Source organism: Rhipicephalus microplus, chromosome 3 (genome assembly GCF_043290135.1).
Source record: "Rhipicephalus microplus isolate Deutch F79 chromosome 3, USDA_Rmic, whole genome shotgun sequence".
Classification (NCBI taxonomy): domain Eukaryota; kingdom Metazoa; phylum Arthropoda; class Arachnida; order Ixodida; family Ixodidae; genus Rhipicephalus; species Rhipicephalus microplus.
The window spans coordinates 60,794,160-60,818,752 of NC_134702.1; the positions used below are offsets into that span (position 1 = coordinate 60,794,160).

At 45.4% G+C, this 24,593-nt stretch overlaps 1 protein-coding gene across 1 annotated transcript; it reads left to right on the plus strand.

Moving 5' to 3' along the window:
- The first annotated feature begins 14 nt into the window (after positions 1-14).
- On the plus strand, positions 15-17,828 carry LOC119161337 (carbonic anhydrase 1-like). The gene is made up of 7 exons (XM_075887862.1): positions 15-186; positions 3,988-4,074; positions 5,332-5,493; positions 12,378-12,529; positions 13,635-13,724; positions 14,899-15,120; positions 17,616-17,828. Exons 1-7 carry the CDS (start codon positions 15-17, stop codon positions 17,826-17,828), a joined length of 1,098 nt encoding a protein of 365 aa, XP_075743977.1.
- The last annotated feature ends 6,765 nt before the right edge of the window (positions 17,829-24,593 follow it).

Below are 24,593 nucleotides of genomic sequence, written 5' to 3' on the forward strand. Positions count from 1 at the left end.
TCTCACGTCACGATATGTCTATTCCAGAAGGGCTTGCATATCAGAGGCGAGGCCTGCCAGCGTGTCCAGCGCTGGTGACCACCTGGCTGGTCTGCGCGTACATGCCAGGCACAGCGCACGGCAGTGGTCTATACCACAGATTCGGCGTGCACCGCTCCCTGGCGGACAGCATCCCGGTGGCAGGATGTGAGTGCATGTGTCAAGTGGCACCGCTCATTATGTGCGACTATAGGCTACCACTCGCAAATGCAGTGCCGCATAAGGGGCGTATCCGGCAATTTATTTGCGTGGGGAGGGGGCAGGAAACAACCACCCTTTACGTATGTTTGTGCTTTTGTATGCACGTTTGCGAGTATTTAGTATAGGTATTTCAACTTTAAAGTTTTTTTAGGGGAATTTGGATACCCCGCTCCCTACCACTAAGGCAGCGCATCGCGTCTTTCAACTGCTGCCCCTTTTGTTCGGCAAGGATACAGATGCCGTTGTAAAACCTTCAATACTTTCATAAAGACCATTATCACGTAGTCGCAACCCACATACATGTTACATGTTACATACAGTTAATGTTTTAATGTGTTGGTTGAGCTTCTTATTGACTGAAAGACAAGAAAAGAGCTATCCTAGAGAAATCGAATCCTCTAGCGGAAACTAGATGATTTTAAATTGCTACTTTCCACGATTATTTGAACACTGTTCGTAATTTGAGAGGAGCGCTGCCGCGCTGCTCTAGTGTCTTATATACTCGGCTGCTGACCCGCAGGTTGCGGGATTGAATCCCGGCTGCGGCGGCTGCATTTCCGATGGAGGCGGAAATGTTGAAGGCCTGTGTGCTCAGATTTGAGTGCATGTTGAAGAACCCCAGGTGGTCGAAATTTCCTGAGCCCCCCACTACGGCGTCTCTCATAATCATATGGTGGTTTTGGGACGTCAAACTCCACATATCAATCAATCAATCTTCTCATCATCGTAACTTTAGAGAAACACAAAACTTTGTAGCCGCCGTAAGTTTAAACAAGCACTAACAGTGTGTAATGCTCGGTGCATTGTGTGCGGTGTCATATAGTCATAAAGGTTGAGCAGCAATCAACATCAGAACTGCTAATAAATCTTGGTACATTAAACTAGGTACGCTCGAGGAAAAGAATGATTATCCCTAAGGCCAGGCATTGTGAGCGACAGGAAGAATTACCGTTTTATAGAGAAATGCGCCTGAAGTCGAAACCGTGACATAAATTTCGAAATTCAAATAAAAGAAAAATAAGTGTGAATGCCTGACATGACGAAGCTTAATTTAGTATCCTCAGGTACCTTCCCTTCATGATGACGGCAAGTGTTCACGAGACGTCATAGCTTGAGGCTAAGGCGCATTGCTGAATGTCGGGGTCAGGCTGAAGGTGTATGGCTCGATGCCTTTTAAATATACTGGCGTATACGAGCAGTGCTGAAAGCGTAGCTTGGTGATCTCTAGGATCTGACTTACCTAAAACCTCCGTTGTATAGGTGCGTGAAAAGAAAGAAAAACATTTATTGGTATTTGCTGTTGTATTACTGCCACTAGAAGAGGTCTCTTGGTGTGGTACATAGCATATGGCGGCTCAATACAAACATGCGTGCACGTGTACGTTCTTAAATGTGAAGCATTTCTTAGTGAACTTCGGCGACGTTGAGCGTATCTATCTATCTATCTATCTATCTATCTATCTATCTATCTATCTATCTATCTATCTATCTATCTATCTATCTATCTATCTATCTATCTATCTATCTATCTATCTATCTATCTATCTATCTATCTATCTATCTATCTATCTATCTATCTATCTATCTATCTATCTATCTATCTATTTATCTATCTATCTATCTATCTATCTATCTATCTATCTATCTATCTATCTATCTATCTATCTATCCGCCAATGACTTTTAGCTCTCCTGGCCGTTTCGAGAATGGTATCGATACCAAGCTTGATATGGCATGACATGACTGTATGAGGAACATATTTGACTAGTCATAACGTGAAAAACTTGACATGTATGTCATGAATATTATGATTTACATTTCATGGTCCCGAAGCTCTTGCGGTGGTTTCTATCACATGCATTGTTGCAAAACTCGTATGGTATGGCACGGTTGCATGCTGAACACAAGCGACAGACCCTAACATGAAAATCATGGCATATGTGTCATGTAACGACAGCATGACTACATGCCACACTCATGATGCACTCGCGCCCATTTCACTAGCGTAACTTATACCAAATTTGGTATTACGGGACGTGAATGGATGACGAAGGTATAATGCTAGTGCAAACATGATACGTGAGATGCGTGTCATGTAACAACATGACTACATGCTACGCTCGTGATGCGCTCGCAGCTGTTTCGCTAGCTTTACATGTACCAAATTCGGTATCACGCGACGCGAACGGACGACATAGGTAATTGACACATCCAAACAATATAATCTGGACACGTGTGTCATGTAACGACATGACTACATGCCACATTCATGATGCGCTCCCGGCCGTTTCGCAAGCTTCACACATGCCAAATTTGGTATTACGTGACGCCAATAGATGACGAAGGTATGTGACTGGTGCAAACATGATAATCATGAGATGCGTGTCATGTGTAAACATGACTACTTGCCACAGTCAAGGCGCCAATACATTTCGACGTGACGTGGTGCGCGTGCTCGCCAGCGTTCATTTCGTCGCGTCACACCGGCGTTCCCACGCAAGGCGCCGGTCCAGTCATATACTCGCAGGCGTACGCCGCGCTGCGTTGTTTTGACGCATGCGCGTTTCAGCGCGTCCGGCGTCCCTCCGTCACGAAAAGAGGGAGACGCAGTGTTGTCTGGGTAACGCATCGGCGCGAAATGCAGCATGTCACATTTTGCGCAGGTTACCATCGGGCTGTGCCGACAGACGCTGGTCGCGCCTGGCGTCAGACATTAAAGAGCTGGCGTTTTGCTAACGTAGCGTCGCTGTGCCCAGCGTGCGTGCGCGTCAACGCTTCATTGAAGTATGTTGGGCCTTTCATGATGCGCTCGCGGCCGTTTTGCTAGCTCCAGATATTCCAAATTTGGTGTTACGTTACGTCAATGGATGACGAAATATATGACTGGTGCAAACATGATAATCCCGACACGCATGTCATATAAAAACATGACAACATACTACGCTCATAGCGTGCTCGCGGCCGTTTTGCCAGCTCCACATGTACAAAATTTTCGGTATCACGTGACCTGAATAGATAAGGAAGGTATCAGTTTCAGCTTATTTCGGACATAGTTACATGACATGAAATATGTCCACGAGGCAAGGCAAAAGGAGACTCGTATGTCTCCTAACGAGGCCTTCACCCCGGACTTACACGTCGGACAGGCAGGAGCAAAATCAGAGAAAATAAGTACAATGCTCATTGCCCAACTTATATAAACAAAAAACGAACAGTGAAAAACACATTCGGACAAAACGAATGTGTCGGCAAACGACACATCCAAGCATGATAATCATGACACGGATGTCATGTACGGCATCATTTTCCTCTACCTCGTAACGTTGAGCAGATTTTAAAGTGGCATATCAACATTTCTCATTTGTGCTTCGCATGTCATCGATTCCCACTGTGCGTGGGATCTGCCAGTTTTTTGTCTGTACAACCGCTAAGTCCACTCTACGCATTTATAGATACCTACACGCTTACTTCACACAATGACATCACGATTCCGCCAATAGCTTCCACGAGCATCGATGATTTGCCGCTGTAACACATTGGTTCATTACCATAATTACAAACGTATGAGACACCCTGGATATGCTTGGCAGTTTTGGAATTCAATAGTGTAAAGAATATGTAAGTAGGTTAGCAGACTGGGAGATTTGACTGAATGCATGGTACTTGAACAACAGTAAAAAAAATGAAAACAAGCTAAAGGAAAAGTACGACGCATTCTAGCAATGTTGTTGACTTTTTTTTTTGCAGGGCGCGAGTACTGCGACGGTGGTAGGTGGGCCTACAAGTCGCCGTATTGTGGCAACGTTACCAATATGGACCCCAATTTTTCAGAAAGTAAGTGTGCTCAATGGTGTCGTAATTTTCCTGTAATATAGTTTTCTTTGTTTACTGAGGTCTATAAGTGCGGCCCCATTATAGCTTTCTCGCCACCACACGGTTTGGATCGCAAGTTAGAAAAGTATAGACCAGGCCACGTAAGCTCCACAGTTTATCAGAATGTCCATTACTCTGTCAAGCCGTGTAACGTTCAAAAGTGTAGACTGAAGTCACTATTGAGAATTGTTTATTCTGCAAAATCAGCATACACCGCACATTTACCAGTTTATAGTGAAATGTGATTGATTGATATGTGGGGTTTAATGTCCCAAAACCACCATATGATTATGAGAGACGCCGCAGTGGAGGGTTCCGGAAATTTCGACCACCCGGGGTTCTTTAACGTGCACCCAAATCTGAGTACACGGGCCTACAACATTTCCGCCTCCATCGGAAATGCAGCCGCCGCAGCCGGGATTCGATCCCGCGACGTGCGGGTCAGCAGCCGAGTACCTTAGCCACTAGACCACCACGGCGGGGCTATAGTGAAATGTGTTCGCAACACAATTACTTTTCACATACGATGAATAACATAAAAGATTGCTATCCAGTATTCTAAAGTAAGTTGAAAAAAACTTGAAAATGTTTACAACGACTTTCGCTGACTAATACGTTTTATGAGGCCCCTTGTTTCGAGGGCTGCTACTAGTAAATAATTGTGCAAATCAATCTTCCATAACGTATCAATTATTTCATAGATAGGCTGATAGAAATGAACATCGAATACCACTTATTGGAGTCGGATAGTTTAAATACCTGTAACCACGTACCCGATGGGCTCTAAGGAACTGGATTATATGCGTACTATAATCTTTGTTACGTATCGAAACAATGTATTCTTTTCCCGCCCCCCCCCCCCCTGCCTCACTTCAATGCCCATAAGCGCTATGGGTGCAGTGGTAAAGAATAAGATAAAAAGGTAAATAAATTAATCAAATATAGTCCCGTTTTCTACACGGCAACTTTCTTTATTAGTAGATTTTTTAACTCATTTCTATTGGTTTGTTAAGCTGTACCATGACACCATTCTTTAAAATGACGAGCACCTCAATGGCAACGAGAACACTGCAAAAAAAATTTGTTTCTGCAGTTTTATTTCATTGGCTGCAACAAGATTTGGTGATAGGATGGCGTAAGGTATTCATGTGTCATTGTACTGCGGTAGTTGCACTGAATGAGCGCGGATGTTGAGATATGGTTGCCCCCTTTCCCCAGATCAGGACGCGTGGCCACACTTCGAGAAGGCGTGCGGCAATCCTGGCCAGTCGCCCGTCAACATCAACTTCTTGCAGACCAGCTTCAAGAGCTTCGGACCCATTGCATTCCTCGGCTACAACGTGCCGTTTCGCTTCAAGGTTGAAAACGGAGGACACGCCCGTAAGTGTGTGCCGAGAGCGGGCGAAGGGATGAATTCTCGCACCGAGCACTGCAACTCTCCTAAGTATATCGATATAGAAACGTATTAACCACTGGTCTTGTCGTGTACCTATTATTTACGACAACATTATTATTATTATTATTATTATTATTATTATTATTATTATTATTATTATTATTATTATTATTATTATTATTATTATTATTATTATTATAAGTGGTGTTTTGCGTCTCAAAACCGCAATATGATTATCAGAGACACCGTAGTGAAAGGGTCCGGAACTTTGCACCATCTGGTGGTGCTCTTCAACATGCACAGGCCTCCACAATTTCACCTTCATTGAAGTGCGAACGCCGTGGCCGGTATAGAACCCGCGACCTTCCGTTCTGCAACTGGGCCCCCTGGCCACTTATACACCAATGCAGACTATTTTTTAATACAGTACAGCAATAAATGTATTCTACGGTGGGACCTAATGCAACTCTATAGATTCCTTGAAGATTTTGCATGCGCACGTGCATCGTTACCCTCTGAATTAGCGCAACTACAGAGGTAAATATGTCATAATCGTTGGTGTTTTGCGCCCCAAAACCACTAAATGATGGTGAAAGACGCCACGTTTTAGAGGGTTTTCGAAATTTCCACCAGCGGGGTTCTTTAACGTATACCTAAATCCACGTTGACGGGCCTCTAGCACTTACTTCGCCTCCATTGCGGCCACCGGGATTTGATCCCATGACCTGCGGGTCAGCAGTCAATCACCGAAAAGTATCGAATCTGTTTGCCGATCAAAGAGTATCTGCTCAAGCTTCTTGTGCCATAGAGGAATGTCTGTAAGCATATTTAAATATTAGTTCGAATGTCTTTCTAATTGCAGGTAATAATTTGTATTGTGTTGTCTCTTTTACTACAACGCCTGTATATTCTAGTTTGATGGTTTTCATTGTGCTTAGTGGCATTTTGTATATATTGTAATGAATTAATGAATCTAAATAACGGACGCTCTGCTGGCAATGAAGAAGACGACGATGATCGGTGGCTGCAGTGGTAGCTCGCGCACGCCGTTCGCCATTAGCCAGACCTGCCTGTTAAAGCTCATTTTGCCAAGCTGCGTCTGAACGCTTCTCGACGTACAACACCTCTATTTTAAGTGGTGGAGGTGCCGGGGTTCCCATCAACCTGGAACTTCGCAATCGCACGCTACCCTCACCGTTCACCATGACTGCTCCTGGCCCTTCTCAAGCTGCCTTACCAACGACAGTCTACTGTACTCTCGTGCCTCGGCAACGCGACCCACCAATTTTTCGCGGCAACGACGAACAAGACGTCGAGTACTGGCTCGTCGAGTACGAAATCGTAAGCGCTTCCAACAAGTGGAACGCCTGCGACCAGCTCACAAACGTGCGCTTTTACCTCGATGATGTGGCCAGCCTCTGGTTCAAGAACCACGAAGGCGAAATCACAACCTCGTCCGCCTTCAAGACCACCATCGCCGCGGTCTTCGGTCGTCCCGCCGTGCGCCGGCTTCGCGCGGAACAGCGTCTCCGTAGTCGAATCCAGCGCAGGGACGAGACCTTTACAAGTTACATTGAAGATGTCTTGTCTCTTTGCAAGCGCGTCGATGAATCTCTAACCGAACGCGACAAAATCAAGCACATCATCAAAGGAGTTGACGACGATACCTTCCAGATGCTCGTCGCTAGGAATCCACAGACCATCACCGATATTGTCCAGCTCTGTCAGGAGTACGACGAGTTGCGTAAGCAGCGTGTCTCGACGCGCAGGGCCGCTGAAGATACGGCTGAAGTTTCCGCCCTCGTGCACGATGTCGCTGCTGATCACACCGCCTTACTGCCCCACATCAAACAGTTCTTTCGTGAAGAAGTTGCGCGTCAGCTTTCTCTTGTGGCCGAAGCATCCGCGCCAGTGACATCGTTAGACCCACGTCTACGCCAGGTCATTGAGACACAGGTCACGCAGGCACTGCCTCCATCGCCATCTGTCCCTACGCCGCTGACCTACGCTGCCGTCGTTGCTAGACCCCCAGCCCCACCTGTCTCTGGCGCATACAGGGGCACCGGGTCCTCCTATCCTACGACGCTGCCTACAGACACGGCACCCCATCCCGTTTCGCCCCCTGCACCTTCTGTCGTTAACCCATGGCGCACCTTGGATAATCGGCCCATATGTTTCGCATGTGGTTTCGTGGGACATATAGCACGCTACTGTCCCCGTCGTAACTTCCAGCCTCCAGACCACGGGAATTCTGCAAATTACCAGGCTGCCCAGAATCCCCGGCGACCATCTTCTCCTATTACCGACTCATTGTCCCCACGACGCCCCGTCGATTCTCGCCGGTCATTACCGCCCCGTCGCCGATCTGTCTCCCCGATGCTTCGGCGCACGAGCCCCGCTCGAGAGGAAAACTGACAGCCGCAGTTCCGGAGGCAAGAACTGCGTCGTCGTCGAACTTTCTAAGACCTCCTCTTTGTCCGACCAACGAAATTGATGTGCTAGTAGAAGGTGTTGCTGTACGTGCACTTGTCGACACAGGCGCCGTCGTTTCTCTAATTAGTGAAAAACTGTGTCGCGATTTGAGAAAAGTTACAACGCCGCTTACGAATCTTGCTCTGCGTACAGCCACCTCCCATTTCATCACGCCGACAGCTCAGTGCACAGCACGCTTTCTTATTCAAGATGTTTGGTATGCCATCAACTTTGTTGTTCTCCCACGTTCATCTTACGACGTCATACTAGGATGGGATTTCCTTTCTACCCATCAGGCCCTCGTCGACTGCGCTCGTGCTGAACTCACGTTGACGAATCCGTGTCTTGATATCGACCACCACAGTCCCTCCAAAGTGTTTGCCGCAGCTGACGTCCGCATCGCGCCGTTGTCCGCCGTCCTAGTGCCTGTGTTTTCTCCTGCTGCCACTAACTCGACGCTCCTGTTCCAGCCAACTATAGCTATGGCAACACCGAACCATCGTCCTCCCGTGTGCCGTCATCAACTTTTCCGATGGTTCGGCGGTACTTTATGCGTGCAACGTTTCTGCATGTCCGTACATCCTGCTACGCGGCGAGTGTCTGGGAAGCCTCGAGACCTTAAATTGTATTTTCGAAGACCCGATCTATCCAGACAAGCCATTTTTACCGACTTGTGCCATTACACCCGCAACGGACGCTAATGAACCTATAGATGTATTCCGCAAGTCCATTGATTGTAACCTCACCCCTGGGCAGCAAGAACATCTGATCAAGCTCCTACAGCGTTTTCGGGCCTCGTTTGACCACAATCAGCCTTCCTTAGGTCGAGCGTCATCTGTTGTTCACCGTATAGATACCAGTCAAGAGACGCCAATATGGCAGCGTCCATATCGTGTGTCGACTACCGAACGCCGTGCCATCAATGAACAGGTTGACGACATGCTGACACGTGGCATAATCGAACCGTCACGCAGTCTCTGGGCCTCTCCAGTTGTGTTGGTGAAGAAGAAGGACGGATCTATCAGGTTTTGCGTGGACTACCGGCGTCTCAACCGAATCACGCGCAAGGATGTCTATCCGCTGCCACGCATTGACGATGCCTTGGACTGCCTACAGGGAGCCGAATTTTTCTCTTCTTTAGATCTGCGCTCTGGATACTGGCAGGTACCCATGGCAGAGGCCGATCGTGAAAAAACTGCTTTCATCACGCCCGACGGGCTTTACGAATTCACAGTCATGCCCTTCGGCCTCTGGAACGCACCAGCTACTTTCGAGCGGATGATGGACTCTATCCTTCGAGGCCTCAAATGGAACGTTTGCCTTTGTTATTTAGATGACATTGTCGTCTTTTCAACCGATTTCGCAACCCATTTAACCCGCCTCGAGAAAGTACTCGCGTGTATTTCTGCCGCGGGGCTGCAACTGAATCTGAAGAAGGGCCATTTCGCTGCTCGAAAGCTTACGATCCTTGGCCACGTGGTTTCAAAAGACGGCATTCTTCCTGACCCTGCCAAACTTACAGCCGTTTCAGCGTTTCCCAAACCGACCACCATAAAAGAGCTCCGAAGCTTTATAGGCCTTTGCTCTTACTTCCGGCGCTTCGTCCGCAATTTCGCGACGATCATCGCTCCTTTGACCAAGCTCCTCGCCGGCTCTAGAGACCTTTCCGCCTGGTCTGCCACCTGTGACGATTCTTTCAATGAACTGCGCCGCCTCCTCACGTCGCCGCCTATTCTGCGACACTACGACCCATCGGCACCCACAGAGATCCACACCGACGCTAGTGGTGTCGGGCTAGGCGCTATTCTTGCACAGAAGAAAGACGGCTTCCAAGAGTACGTGGTTGCCTACGCAAGCCGAACTCTTAGCAAAGCCGAAACCAACTATTCAGTCACTGAAAAGGAATGTCTCGCCATTATTTGGGCGATAGAGAAATTTCGACCTTACGTGTACGGGCGCCCTTTTGACGTCGTGACTGACCACCACGCCCTCTGCTGGTTATCGTCACTGAAGGATCCAAGCGGTCGCCTCGCCCGATGGGCATTACGCCTCCAAGAATATAATATTCGCGTGGTCTATCGCTCCGGCCGGAAACATTCGGACGCAGACGCCCTATCCCGTTCGCCGCTACCCCCTGACCCGGACTGCTGCGAAAGTCTAACCTGTGATGCCACTGCCGTCACCATCGCCGAGATGCCATCTGAGCAACGCAAGGACCCTTGGGTTGCTTCGATTCTAGACATCCTGGCTGGGCACACGGCTTCCCCCCCTTCTCGCACATTGCGTCGGCAAGTCGAGCACTTCGCCACTCGCGACGACGTGCTGTACCGACGCAACTACGCACCCGGTGGACGTCAGTGGCTACTCGTGATTCCACGTCATCTGCGATCCGAAATTTGTTCCACGTTTCATGACGACCCCCAATGTGGCCACGCAGGTTTCTTGAAGACTTATTCTCGCATACGTCTCCGATATTACTGGCGTGGCATGTATCGTTTTATACGACAATACGTTCGGGCCTGCTCGACGTGCCAGAGACGAAAAACTCCCCCTTGTCACGCCAGCGGTACCTTGCTACCCTTACCATGCCCGTCCCGACCATTCGACCGCGTCGGCATCGATATCTACGGTCCCCTTCCCAACACCGCTGACGGTAACCGCTGGATCATAGTTGCCGTCGACCATCTCACACGGTATGCCGAAACTTCATCCCTTCCCTCGTCTACAGCAAAGGACGTTGCGACTTTCGTTCTTCACAACATCGTATTACGGCATGGAGCACCTCGGGAGTTACTGAGTGATCGTGGTCGCGTATTCTTGTCAGACGTCATCACAGCATTGCTGCGTGAGTGCCACGTCGTTCACCGCACTACAAGCGCCTATCATCCCCAGACCAATGGAATGACAGAGCGCTTCAACCGCACCCTTGGTGACATGCTGTCTATGTATATCTCGTCAGACCACTCCAATTGGGACCGAGTGCTCCCGTTTATCACGTTCGCTTATAATACCGCCATTCAAAGCACTACTGGGTTCTCTCCTTTTTTCCTCCTTTACGGACGCGAACCTTCTTGCACTATGGACACCATCCTTTCGTACAAACCTGACTCCTCAGAGTCCACGACTTTGTCTCAAGCCGCTACATACGCTGAAGAATGCCGCCAACTTGCAAGATCATTCACAACTCAAGACCAAGGACGCCAAAAACACCACCATGACGCATCAAATAACACTACTTCCTACAATCCAGGTTCACTCGTCTGGCTGCATGTCCCTTCGGCTACACCTGGCCTTTCTACCAAGTTGGTCCCCAAGTATCACGGCCCATATCGTGTGCTACAAAAACGTCACCGGTGAATTACCTCATCGAGCCACTGGAACCATCTTCTGACCAACGTCGTCGTGGCCAGGAAATTGTCCACGTCTCGAGACTTAAGCCCTGCTACGACCCTCCCGTGTTTACTTGTCCATAGGCCGCCAGGATGGCTCCTTATTTCGCGGGGAGTAATTGTAATGAATTAATGAATCTAAATAACGGACGCTCTGCTGGCAATGAAGAAGACGACGATGATCGGTGGCTGCAGTGGTAGCTCGCGCACGCCGTTCGCCATTAGCCAGACCTGCCTGTTAAAGCTCATTTTGCCAAGCTGCGTCTGAACGTTTCTCGACGTACAACACCTCTATTTTAATATATATATATATATATATATATATATATATATATATATATATATATATATATATATATATATATATATATATAGTCCTGTAGATCCTCCGTGAGCGGTCACAACGTGGTTTATTTCGACGTTTCGGCCTAGAGTCTGGCCTTCATCAGGATTGGTGATGATCCTGATGAAGGCCAGACTCTAGGCCGAAACGTCGAAATAAACCACGTTGTGACCGCTCACGGAGGATCTACTGGACTACATGCAACGCTACGGCCACTCAACCACCATGCCTGCCTATATATAAATATATATATATATATATAAATACATATATTTATATATATATATATATATATATATATATATATAATATATATATATATATATAATATATATATATATATATATCCACGTGTGTAACGAACTCTCCCTTCTCCCCTTTCCTTAAAATTCCCAACGTGTCCGTTGTAATTATAGGCAACATGTAATAAAATAACTAAACAAATAATACATAAAAAGTAAAAGCCACTCGATCATCATGGGGGACACACAGGCCAAATGAGTGCGTGTATTTAGGCATAGTACTAAGCGGCTAGAGCTTCTGGAGAGGTCTCGTTTGTGTGGCGTACAATCCCAGACAATGTTTCGCAATTATAAGCACAGATATAGCGCAAGTTTTATATGTGCTTTCAAGCAATATTTTTTTTTCTTTTAACACAACGCAGTTTACATCACGCCGGAGCATCCGCATCTCGAATCCTACGGTGGCCCGCTGCCCGCTCGCTACACGCTGTCCAAGGGCGTCTTCCGCTTCGGCAACGAGACGAGCCAGCGCGGCTCGGAGCACACGCTCGATGGCCGCTACTTCGACGCCGAGGTACGTCAACTGAATTTCGTGTAACCACGCCGTAGCCAGAGGGCGGGGCGGGATGGGCTACGTCGTTTTGACTTATCAGCCCAGTTTCACCACATTAACCCACAAGGACAGGTAGAACATTAAATATCAGTAAATACACGATACCATGCTTCCAGATAAATTTCTGACAACGTTAAGCCATTAGCACTTGAAACTTTCGAGATTACGGGAATCTATGCTACGCAATATAAAATTTGATCTCAAGTGGAGTGTTGATCAGATTTGTTCTAGTTTCGCTCCGACCGTCCTCTTACGTGCTAGTTGTTGAACTGCTGTCGGATTGATTGTGCGACTCGAAAACATTCATTGGCCCTTTCCGTCACTTGTGTTTGACCGGACACATGGAGCTGTAGTGCAACCCTTTGACTTTGTTGTAATGCGTTGAGAACGCTGTAGGAGAATTTGACGACACGTAAGAAGAATCCGGTCTAGATTAAGGTAGCTCTAATTCTGAATACTGTTGCTTTACGTGGGAACTAAACATTGAGCTGTGATCCACGCGGCTTGTGTTTTTACCCCACAACTTTATAATTTTTGGTACTCAAAGCTCGTATGGTCATGGTACTGAAGTAAGTTGCACCGAGTAGTCGCAAACCAACGTTAAGCTCTTCCCAAGAGGCCACTTTTTGGGCAATGAACGGCATTACTATTCACTTTTTGTGTGTATATAATGACAAAGTCGAAAACGGTCACGCGCGCAATTTTGAAGGCTTGTAAGCATGGAAGAACGCACAAATCGATAAAAATGAGTCACTCCTTGGAGATCAAGCGTGAACGTTGAAGGTACGTTAAGGCTTGTCAAGACTCAAGATACAAGAAATCCGTCTTCAAAACCTGCTACAATCTTGGCGAGACGTTTCTTGGGCAGTTTGGAGCACATTCTGTCCGGTGAATATAGTAACATATGAGGGCGACTATCCTGTTTATCTTAAGCAAATAGCTTTATTGTATGACACATCACTAGAATTCATGAAAATTGGCACGTCAAAAAATAACCGCATCAGATTTGTAACAACCATATAGGCACACAAATATGCGTTTATCTACACCGTTTCGGTTTCCTCAGCTCCAGCTTCTGATGTCGTGCGAAAAGCCAACACCTACCGACTGCCTTCGGCGTGACAAAGGGTTGGCCATATTCGTCATTCTCTTTCAGGTGAGAGCCCATTTTTCAGCGCAACCACGCCCCACTACAGTCAAAATGGGGCCATTAAAGACTAAAATCTTTAACTTGTGGGGTCGCTGCAGCAAAGCCGATGCCGCAGACGCTCGAAGAAAACACACCACGGGTTCGAGATGGCATGACTCTCTACACACCTGTCGGAGCGAAATCGATTCAGTGTTTCACGAAAATACGCATCAAGAATGAAAATATTTCGAAGCTGTGGTTTACGAAGTTTGCTATCAAAGCTAGGACACCGATAATATTCCCATATTATCTGCATGCGTGCAGTCGAGTTTCTCGATTTACGCACGTAGACATTCAATATTTTTCATGGATCCGAGTGAGTGTTGCTTTTACAGCTGCATGTAGCGCATGAATGATTAACAGCACAAACCTAAACTCGTTCACAGCTGTAACTAGCACCGGTTGTGTGATCAAGTTAAATCTAAGCGACTTATCGAAAGTGTTAGCCTTGGTCGCAAAGGGACTTCTTTGGGTCAGTCACACGATTGTGGTTGCAAACATGTGAAATAATGAATTGTCCAGCAGCAGCACGTTAGCCTCTTTTACGTAATAATGACAATACAAGCAGACGTGTATCTGGATTCACAATGGGGCATATTCTGTGCATGTTTACATGCGCAGCAGGTATGGACATCGGTAAACATGAGCCGCGCATTGGTGACAGTCAAAAATGGACGCGCGACCAGTGCTCAACGGGACCAGTGCTTCGATGTATCTGGTGCTCCGGATTTGGTGCGTACAAAGTAGCGGTGTCTGAAAGAAGATTTGTTTGAAGACTACGTGCCTTAGAGCAAACTGAAGCTTCCAGGGCAATACAACATTTGGCTTATCGAAACAATATCCACGCAAGGTTCTGTTCCTTATTTTGGCTCTTACTGTATTCGGGAGCACTGCCCGTTCAGAACCATTCATGAAGTAGAAAAAACATTTTTTGACCGTACATGAGTAATGTTTGTTGCTGTATTCAATTTCAAATGACGCCACTATGTGCAAAAGACACTTTTTTTTATTCAAAACCTTTCTCTGCGACAGTGTCTCTTTTTCTTTCTTTTTTTTTTGCAAATGAAGTTTATAGCTGTCACTGCATCAGTTGCGCATCGCAGAAAGTGATTTTGCCACCTCGAACACCTCTGGTCTTTAGAAAAAGGAGGCGTCCAATCCCTTCCTAGACATACTCATCAACGCCACCGAGCACATGACCACGCGAGGCAACACGACCGAGACGTTGATTCCCATGGCCTTCCTGCTCCCGAACTCGACGTCCAACTACTACCTCTACTTGGGCTCGCTCACTTTCCCGCCGTGCACCGGCAAGGCTCTCGTGGTGGTCTTCGACAACGTCGTCTCCATTGGCGAGATGCAGGCGAGATATTATTATTCGCCTGCCTTTTTAGCCTCTGTTTCCCCTTGGGTACAGCCGTAACCCACCACGCGTACACGTCTAATAATTCTACCTCCCCGGTTGCCTCGATTACTCACAAACCTACAAACAACTATGTGACCATTGTCATGTTTCCCTGGACCACACAAATTATGGCTGCGTTCATCAACTGATCATTTTGGTGAGTTCTACGAAGTGTGCTAGTTAAGTGTTCAAAAATACATCAACACATCGTAAAAATGAACTTGTTTCTCACCGAACAGCGGAACCTATTAAAGCACTATTGCGACACAAAAGGTCATCTCTTACCTACTCTCTGCAATGACTTCATTACTTAATTATTCACATAACTGTCATGGACTCTTCTAGCGTGCGCTTGGCGTCACCGTTGTGCTTCGTATAAAGTGCAAATTAGTAATATCGCCTCGCATATCATATGTTCTGCGTGCAAGTAAAAGCATGCAAACGCCTGGGACGAAAGTGGCTGAAGCAAAGATGTTAACAACCAGCCATCGCCGTCAAACGATGGGTGCGATCGACTAAATCGTCCCACGTGCGAGGCCTTCGGTCGATGATGCCACAAGCAGAACGAGAACTCGTTCACCGGGCATCCCGCTTAGATCCTGAGTGCATGCAACCCAAAGGCAGATATCTGCTCACATTCAAAGATATTATGACCTATTACAGGGATCAGCATCGTCAATACCCACCTCCTGAAAAGGGGCTGAGGAAGGCTAATGAACGCATCTTGCTGAGACATTTCATCAATACTTTATTGTGCCCGGCAATCATGCAACATTTTGATTCCTCCTTCACCGGCAAGTGCCAACAGTGTGAGCAGGTGGCTGACACCTACCAAATCGTTTGGGCTTGCCAGCTCAATTCAGCTCTTCTCACCAACCCTAACCCAACCAGAGAGGAGTGGGAGGCGACCCTGCTGGGTTGCTCGGACCTTCAAGCACAAAGGACCCTAGTCCAGAGGGCTGAATTAGCAAGTGTCACCATTGGGGTCCCAGAATAAAGACTCCCCCCACTAAGAAGCATCTAAAAAGCTGCACCTCTCCTCCTTTTTTTTTTCAATAAATGTTTTCACTCACTCACTGAAGCAGAAAAAAAAACGCATCGGGGTGGGGGGGGGGGGGGAGGGGAGGGTTTGCGTCGCTAGAGCAGTGCCTGCGAACTTTGCTCGTATATGGACGCGGTAGCGAGTTCTATCTCGAGCAGCCTTCACAAGAGAGCTCGTAAACTCGCTGTGCTGTCAACGCGTCATCTTTAGAGGATTCAAAGCACAAAAATCACTTTGGCCACAGGAGTAGCCGGGTTTCGTTGAACCAGAGCTTTGTTGAGCTGCGTGAAAATTGAAATATATATGAGTTAGTTGCTGGATTTACTATCTATAACATTCCATTCATCGCCTCACGCTTGTGGTGAAACTGACTTATTTGGCGTAGACAGCTTTTGCCAATCGCTACAGTAAAGGAGAGCTTCAAAAGATATGACCGACTAATATCTAGTCCTAAAGCTAAAACAAAACTTAACGCCTATGCTTCCTTATGCAATCTTGTATTGCAGTCTATCTCTATCTTCTTTCTACCCTTATTTTCCCAACCCTATACAGGGTAGCAAACCAGTTTTTCAAAGTCAACCTCCCTGTCACTTCCTTTTATTTTTTTCTCTTTCTTCTATGATAGTGAAGTGTGGAACGTGCAGAAAAAAAAAGAACGTGAAACTTTTGAGTTTTCTAGCTGATTCAGTGAAACATCAAGGATTCGACGAATATCAGAAAAAAGTAATCTCTTTATTATCAGAGCAGATACCTTGAAAGACCCCTGCAACACTTTTTTAGCGTGGCCCAAAAAAGCTCCTCGTCGGTGGTGGAGGCCCATTCAAACACGTGAACCAAACATCGTCGCCCGGCATGTGGCCTGTCAATTACAAATAATTGTAAAATCAGATAAAAATTGCTGCTTCCTGCTCCCTCGTGCGTTGCAGTGACCTGCGTCGCGCTAGAACTCACCAAAAGTGTGAGTGCAAGCCCGCACTGGGAACAAAAAAAAAACACGCGTGCTAAAACAAAAAGAGTGCTCAATTTCATGACGCGCGCTGACGAAAGGGCGGATCCTCATAGCCCCCCTCTCCACTCCGAGGTAGCTTTCAGGGTGTTGGCTGGTACGAAAGGAAAGGGAAGACTCTTGAAGCGTGCCACAAATTCTTGCAATAGAATTGGCAGGTCAAACCAACGAGTTATTGTAAGTTAACAAGGTTACTTCGATGCAAACGTTTTCGTTGCAAAACTTTTTGTTTTCACGACGTGGTATGAAATACTATTAGCTAGATGGTACTTTGAGTGCCACGAAGAGACGCCTTGGAGAATGTTAAGAGCATATGACGGACTATACTTGTTTGAATACGTTCATAATGTCGGCAAAAGTGGCGGTGACTCCGAGGTACTCAACAAATTTAACTTCAACATGCAGCTCAAGAAGCTAAGGAACAACCTCTACTACTACTTCGGCACTTGCAAGAATCGGGTGGCCGGCAACCTGCGCAAGCTGCAAAACCTGGGCAACCGTATCGTCTACAGATCATTCAAGTTCACCAGCGCTGCTGCCACGTCAGCGGCCACATTGAAACTGGTGTTAAGCATAGCGACCACTGTCTATTATGTCGGCAGTGGCCGCGCTATGTAAATTGCGTGATAGTATTATTTATTTCAGCAGACGCCTATATTAATAAGGCAAAAAATATGACTTGATCGAAATATCGAAGAAGCTTTATTACGTTAACGATATTTTTCACGAAGTTTGCGTTTGTTACTTAATTTGTAGCTCGATTACGCATGAATGGCGTTGAGAACGAATAAAACACTAATCAAGATGGCTCAATTACATGCCTATGTAGCCTGTTTCAAGTACTTGTGACGCTTACGCACTCCGCACATAATAACTATAGCTAAAACACCAGGCCATCAGTAGCGACTACCACTAGCAACTAAGAGTTTAACCAACGCAGCTGAAACAATACGCCCCACCAGATTAGTAATTCAGGTAATTTGAATGGAAAATTACAGTCTCTCTCAATTAAGATCCTCAAATCTCAATCGGTGCTTGCCGCCAATGCGCTCTGCTGCTGATCTTTAGTAAAGCTCTATAGCGACTGGCGGCATTTGCTTGGGGCACATACCGTTTCACCCCCTAACGACTTTGTTTCGTGCGAGACATACGTGATAAACTTTTTTGTGAACATGGGACGGAGAATATTGGTTTCGACTGGTTGACTGTAAAAAGGGTAATACTTAGTTATGGAACAATAGGTAATGTGATTAAAAGTCAGTGCCGTTAATCGACTGCACTGATTTTATTATTCTATTTGCGTCAATATCAATTTATTGGTCACGGACAAGGTGGTGATTTTTCGTTCACAATTAACGACACCGACGCCGACGCAGGAATTCCTGCGAAACTGGCTTCTTAACCCTCTTGCGTTAATAGTTCAAGGAACCGAGAAATGCTATATATGCCGTCATTTATCGCCCTAAATTGAAGGATGCAATTATAGATGAGATGCAAACTCGTACCTTTGCAATTGCGCATTCGTTGTCTTCGACGGAGGTGTCCTTAAAGCTGAGAATGGTAGGAAGAACATGGTGAGAAATTTTTGTTTTCGAGAGGAAGGGGTGTACGTGTTGGGGGTGTATGTGTACGTGTTGTTGTCGACATGCAATACTAACTTCGAGGAGAAATATTTCCCCCACCCCTACATCTTTCGCAATCAGCTCGGTCTCGGTTAAATCGAGGCGAGATGCCGCGTATAGTTAGTATCTTTTATTCCTTGTATTTATTACTCACGCCTACACGATACCTTATTTTAATTAACATTTACGAGCATTCTTTCTTTTACTGCGTTTTTTTTAATTTCCTGTGCACGATGGCTGCCCTCGTAGGTTCAATATTGGAGAATATGGGGATGCAAGTTTTTTCCTATGCACGATGGCTGCCCCTGTAGCTTCAATATTGGAGATTATGGGGAAGCAAGTTTTTATTCTTGCAGCTCGGCAGCCACCACATGAATTGCCACATCTTTTTACGACGCCATCGCCGTACGACCGCTTGTTTTGTTGGAGCGGAAATGACGCGAGTATATATGCCTTGAGCGTAATTATTAAACACAGGAAGAACTCTCATTCGTGCAGGCACGACTGCCACAGCAGCAAGCGGGTCACGTGTTGCCGTAAACAACGCTCTGACGACAAAAAGGCGGGGAAAGCCATAGCCGCGAGCTATATTTCTCCAGTGCAAACGAGTCGACTATGCAGCTCGATGTGGTGACTGCTTTTCTTCGTTTTTTCCTACGTTTTTTTATTGGTGCGTTTTAATAGTGACGCCTTCCAACTGGTTCGTAATTAGGGGATACACCCAGAGGCCTGCCTGATCAAGGTCACCAGCCAACATAGTGAATCTGCGCTGGTGTTGGCGCAGTGCCTATGAGGGAATTCCTTCTGCCTCGTGACAATGTGTTAGGAAGCCAATTTTAGACTATTTTTTTCGTGTGTATTGGTTGGAAAACATTGCCACTTCGAGGCAATTTGCTTCTCGGAGAAAGCTTCTTCCACAGCGGAGCTTTCACTGGAGGCGCCCACATTGGATACAAGGCGTCAACGAGCTGACTTATTAGTACCATCTTCGCGAAAGCGCCGACGGAAGTAAAGTAACATGAAGTCATCAATAGTAATAGTCGTCGCTGTGGTTTTTATTGGTGTCACGGGCTCTATTCGATATACGCGTTCGAGTTGTACTTGTTAAAGTTACGTAAAAGATATTCTCCGATGGAAAACAATTGTCGTGTAGTCACTTAGTGTGAGATTTTATAGGTCTTTCGTTAATATAGGAAAAACTATATAGCCGGACGCAATCATATGCACTTTTCAAATCGGCTGCGTGAATCGATGGCGCGTTAATAGCGTGAGTCATTCTTTCTATAAGAACTGCATTGACATCAGAGATGATGCCAAGTAATACACTATAGATTTTTACTATAAGAGGTGCCACAATCAATGCTCAGGCTTTCTGAAAGGTGTTCTTTGATTCTAAAATAAGACTGGTTCACTTATGATGATGCTATCATTTTTCATGTCTCACTCAACGCGCTACTGAGGCGATGACCCCTAATGATAATGTGGGTGAAGAGGACGGTGCCTACTTGCGCGCATTGTGATCTCGCACATGCACCGTGATAATGATAGGAATAACTGCGATGTTGTTAATGATGATGACGACGACGACAACGATGATGATGATGATGATGTTGATGATTACGACTATGACGATGGGGATCAACACATGCATGCAGTTTCCAGCTCGTTGCAGTCAGTTATGTAAGGGTTAGTGCACGTGCAAGTGGCACTTTGCCGTATTTTGCAACTGTGTATTGCTAACGTTTACGTTCAATTTGAAATTTTACTGCTTTGAAACTACCATACTCTGTAAACTTTTACAGCTCTCTATTTTTACAGTCAACTCATGACAAAACCGGTCATGAAAGCAAATATGATGTAATTGTTATTGTTTACTTCGTGAAACATTTTGAGCCATGATTATGCTGCCCGGACACCATGTATGCTCTATATGCTCAGTATTAAGCCCCGCCGCGGTGGTCTAGTGGCTAAGGTACTCGGCTGCTGACCCGCAGGTCGCGGGATCTAATCCCGGCTGTGGCGGCTGCATTTCCGATGGAGGCGGAAATATTATAGGCCCGTGTGCTCAGATTTGGGTGCACGTAAAAGAACCCCAGGTGGTCCAAATTTCTGGAGCCCTCCACTACGGCGTCTCTCGTAATCATATGGTGGTTTTGGGATGTTAAACCCCACAAATCAATCAATGCTCAGTATTCATGAATAAACACAAAACCTCTAAGTCGTTATGTATCCTTCGCATTGCCAGTTAGAGTACAGCAAAATAAGATTGTAATTAGATGAGTGATTTGGTTGAAACTGGAACTTTTCTCATAAAAACATGTTTGTATCAGTCACGGAATGCATTATATTGAAAGAGTGAAACTAAAAATGTTTTTTTTCCTCTCCGAAAACATGATTTGATTGATTTGTAGGGTTTAACGTCCCAAAACCACGCTATGATTATGAGAGACGCCGTAGTAGAGGGCTCCGGAAAATTCTACCAACTGGGGTTCTTTAACGTGCACCCAAATCTGAGCACACGGGCCTTTAACATTTCTGCCTCCATCTTTCCGAAAACATCAAACACACTTTAAATATTAAAGGTTTTGCTTAGAATCGCATGTGTTTACATCAGCAGTGTCATTTCAGGTGAGGTACATGTTGTTTACAAAGAAAACTGAGTTTATTTTTCCATCTACCATGTAGCCACAGTGCTTAAGTTGTTGTAATGCTATTCTGGGCACGTGATAAACAGTAAATAACAGGTATGCGATCCATTTAGGTTGGTTAGATCACTTCTTCCGCAACATTAAGATATAATAAGAAAATTTATTATTATTAGATGGTTATTACGCAGGTGTGATCATTGAAGTGATGCCCTACAAGTTCATTGCAGACCCTGCATGCCACCGCTTGCGCACAAAACTGGTGAGGAACATATTGTGACTGGTTAGAAATTAAGGTCTGTGTTGTTGCGTGCGCATATACAGTAATAAAATCGGACACACCGTTGTTGGGAACAACGTATTTGCTTAAATTTCAAGTGGTTCTTTGAAGTGCAGTGAAGGCAATGTGCAAGAGAGTATTTTGCATTCAACACTAATCAAAATGCGGCATCACCAACCCCACAACTTCATATTCAGCTGCCCATTATACCATATGCAGGTGCTGCATTATTGCAGCAAGTTCATTGCATTATTGCAGCAAAATTAACATGGTGCATTATTGCGTAATACATATAATTACTGTTAAAGATACCTTCAACGTATCATGAAAAAAATATGTTGTTGCTGGTTAGTCGGGCATAGTTTACTTAGAATAATTTACTGACACAAGAATAAATAAAACGAACGTGATTGATGCTTTATTCTTCGCGCTATTATGTCCCAACTATAGTTACTTTGAAGTTACCTTGAGAGCTCAGACAAATAATAAAAATTTTACGCATGAAGCATCTTAACAAAACAGAACTTTCTCTGTGCATTTTCTTTGTTTTTCTTCTTGTTGAGCAGAGCCCATTCGTACATTAGGCGTTATAAACACCGCATCAGAACAGACGTCCAGTGTTAATGACAGTGATGTAAGCCAATTTCATGTTGCGTCATTCTGTTACTTAAACTCACAAATGCATCATTTGTGAACCAAATTCATGCTTCTTAATTGCATATGTAATACACCTATTATCTGTGCTGATTTGACCAGCTAAAAATCATTGTCCTAATCAGGAATAGCTTATGTTCGTAAGTTGTATTTGCCACAGGCTAGCCGGTTTCGAAAATACTTTGTTCAAATCGAAGGTCAGGAGATCACCTGTAGGACTAGACTTTAAATATGAGCCTCTCTAGAGAGTTATCCCTGATGCATTCAAGCAAATCGACATTTGTTTAATGGTGTAAGAGTTTCTAGTTGTCAATACCTGTCGATGCTTAGACCATAAGTTATTGTTCGAATTGTGATTTTCGCTACGTCACCTCCATCGAGGTGTTCGAATAATCGTTTGATTTAACTCGGGAGATGCAAAGTGCGATTCGATCAACCGTTAATTTAGCAATTGATTGTTTAGCGTAATAAGAGTTCTCTACCTACACAGACACGTACTTTTTTCAAAGTATGAAGGTGATAATTTCAATTGAGGGGAATATACTGGCACAAACAGCCATTCTTTACCTTTCTCGTGGTGTATTAAGAACGTAGATCGTGTACAGGCATACGCATTTCTTCTTCGCTAAACGCAGTTACCTACATATTGGTATATGAACAAACAGGTGTCCTGTAAACGGAATAGAACAACTGGGACTATGCACCCTGCTATCACAGAGCCGTCCCAACATCAAAGCTGTTACTTTCGTCCCTCTCTTTCTTACACATTCGAACAGGACACAGTGCGCTGGTACTGCATCTACCTGTGTCACATGCCTGAAGGGAATATCAGGATGGCTGTTGAAGAGGATGGCACACCTTGCAAGGCAAGCTTCTTGAATAATTTTGCGTTGTGTTTCACCATCTTGTTCCCAGCAATGATCACAGAAGGCAGCAGTTGTACTGTGCGTATCCACAATGCTTTTGGAAAATAAATAAGGGGGATTCTCAAGCTTCGCCTACAAGAGTTGAATTCAATAGCGATACCCTGTCATTAGTACGTAGTAATGCAAAGCGAGTTCCAAACGGCTTGTGTTAGTGGTGCTTTCGCATACGGATGCCCTCTGTGTAGTGGGTACTATGTTTTGAACCATGGGCAAATGTGCACGTGAAATCTTTTCGAACTTGCTACGCGCCCCCTACGCGGCCCTAAGGATAAAGACGCAGTAAAGTGTATGCTTTTTTTCAGTGGGTAGCCCGCTTTGAACCATCAAGTAATGATAATCACGTATTTTGACGCCCAGTCACAATGTAGATTTGTTCCACGCATTATTACTTCGATATTGCATGTTGCATTGTGAAGCATGCCTGTAAGACGCGTATGTTTTTGTAGCATGCAAGTTACCTTCACTGCATTTCCAAGTAGCGGAAGTTATTTTCACTGCACTTTCAAGCAGATGGAAAAGTGGGTTATCGCGGTCGAGAATAATGGAAGTGGCCATAACCAAACTTCGCGGCCGGGTTACTTCCCTCAACTTTTACCTGCATTGAGCATGTCAAGCGTTGTCTCCTCTGTGTGTCTTCTGTAAGGCGGAGGAAACAATCAGTCATTACTTTCCATCCTGTCGCCGCTATACGTCATTGAGAAGAAAATTCATAATACCACCTCTTCAAAACTTGGGTCTGAAAATATCCGAATCAGTTGTTCTATAATTCGGCGCCTGTATTCTGGACTACAGTCACCAGGATGTTTACTACGCAATAGAGGAATTTATCAGTCAGACTAAAAGAATATACAGCTCAATTCTTCATTCTTTGAAACGTTTATATTGTCGCGAGCAAAAACAAGACATGCAGCCAGGAGTTCACCCGAACCAGAGCAACGAAAATGTTCTCTTCTTCGAAGCCCAAAACGAGTATCAGTCACAGCGGTTTGTTCATCAATGGTGGCATTACCCCCTCTCTCAAGAAGCATCGTCTCGATGCTGTACATGAAGGCAAAAAAAGAAAAAGAAAATGAGATGAAAATACCATGCAAGCAAACTCAATGGCGTAAGGCGGAATAACATAGTTGGCTGTGAAGCCAAGAGTTAAATGAGAAATAAGAAAAATAGGAAAGAATGTAAAGGAGAGACGAATAAAGTCAGTCACTCATTGGTGATTCACAGCGCGAAAAGTATGGTTTCAGCCGTGAAACGTGAAC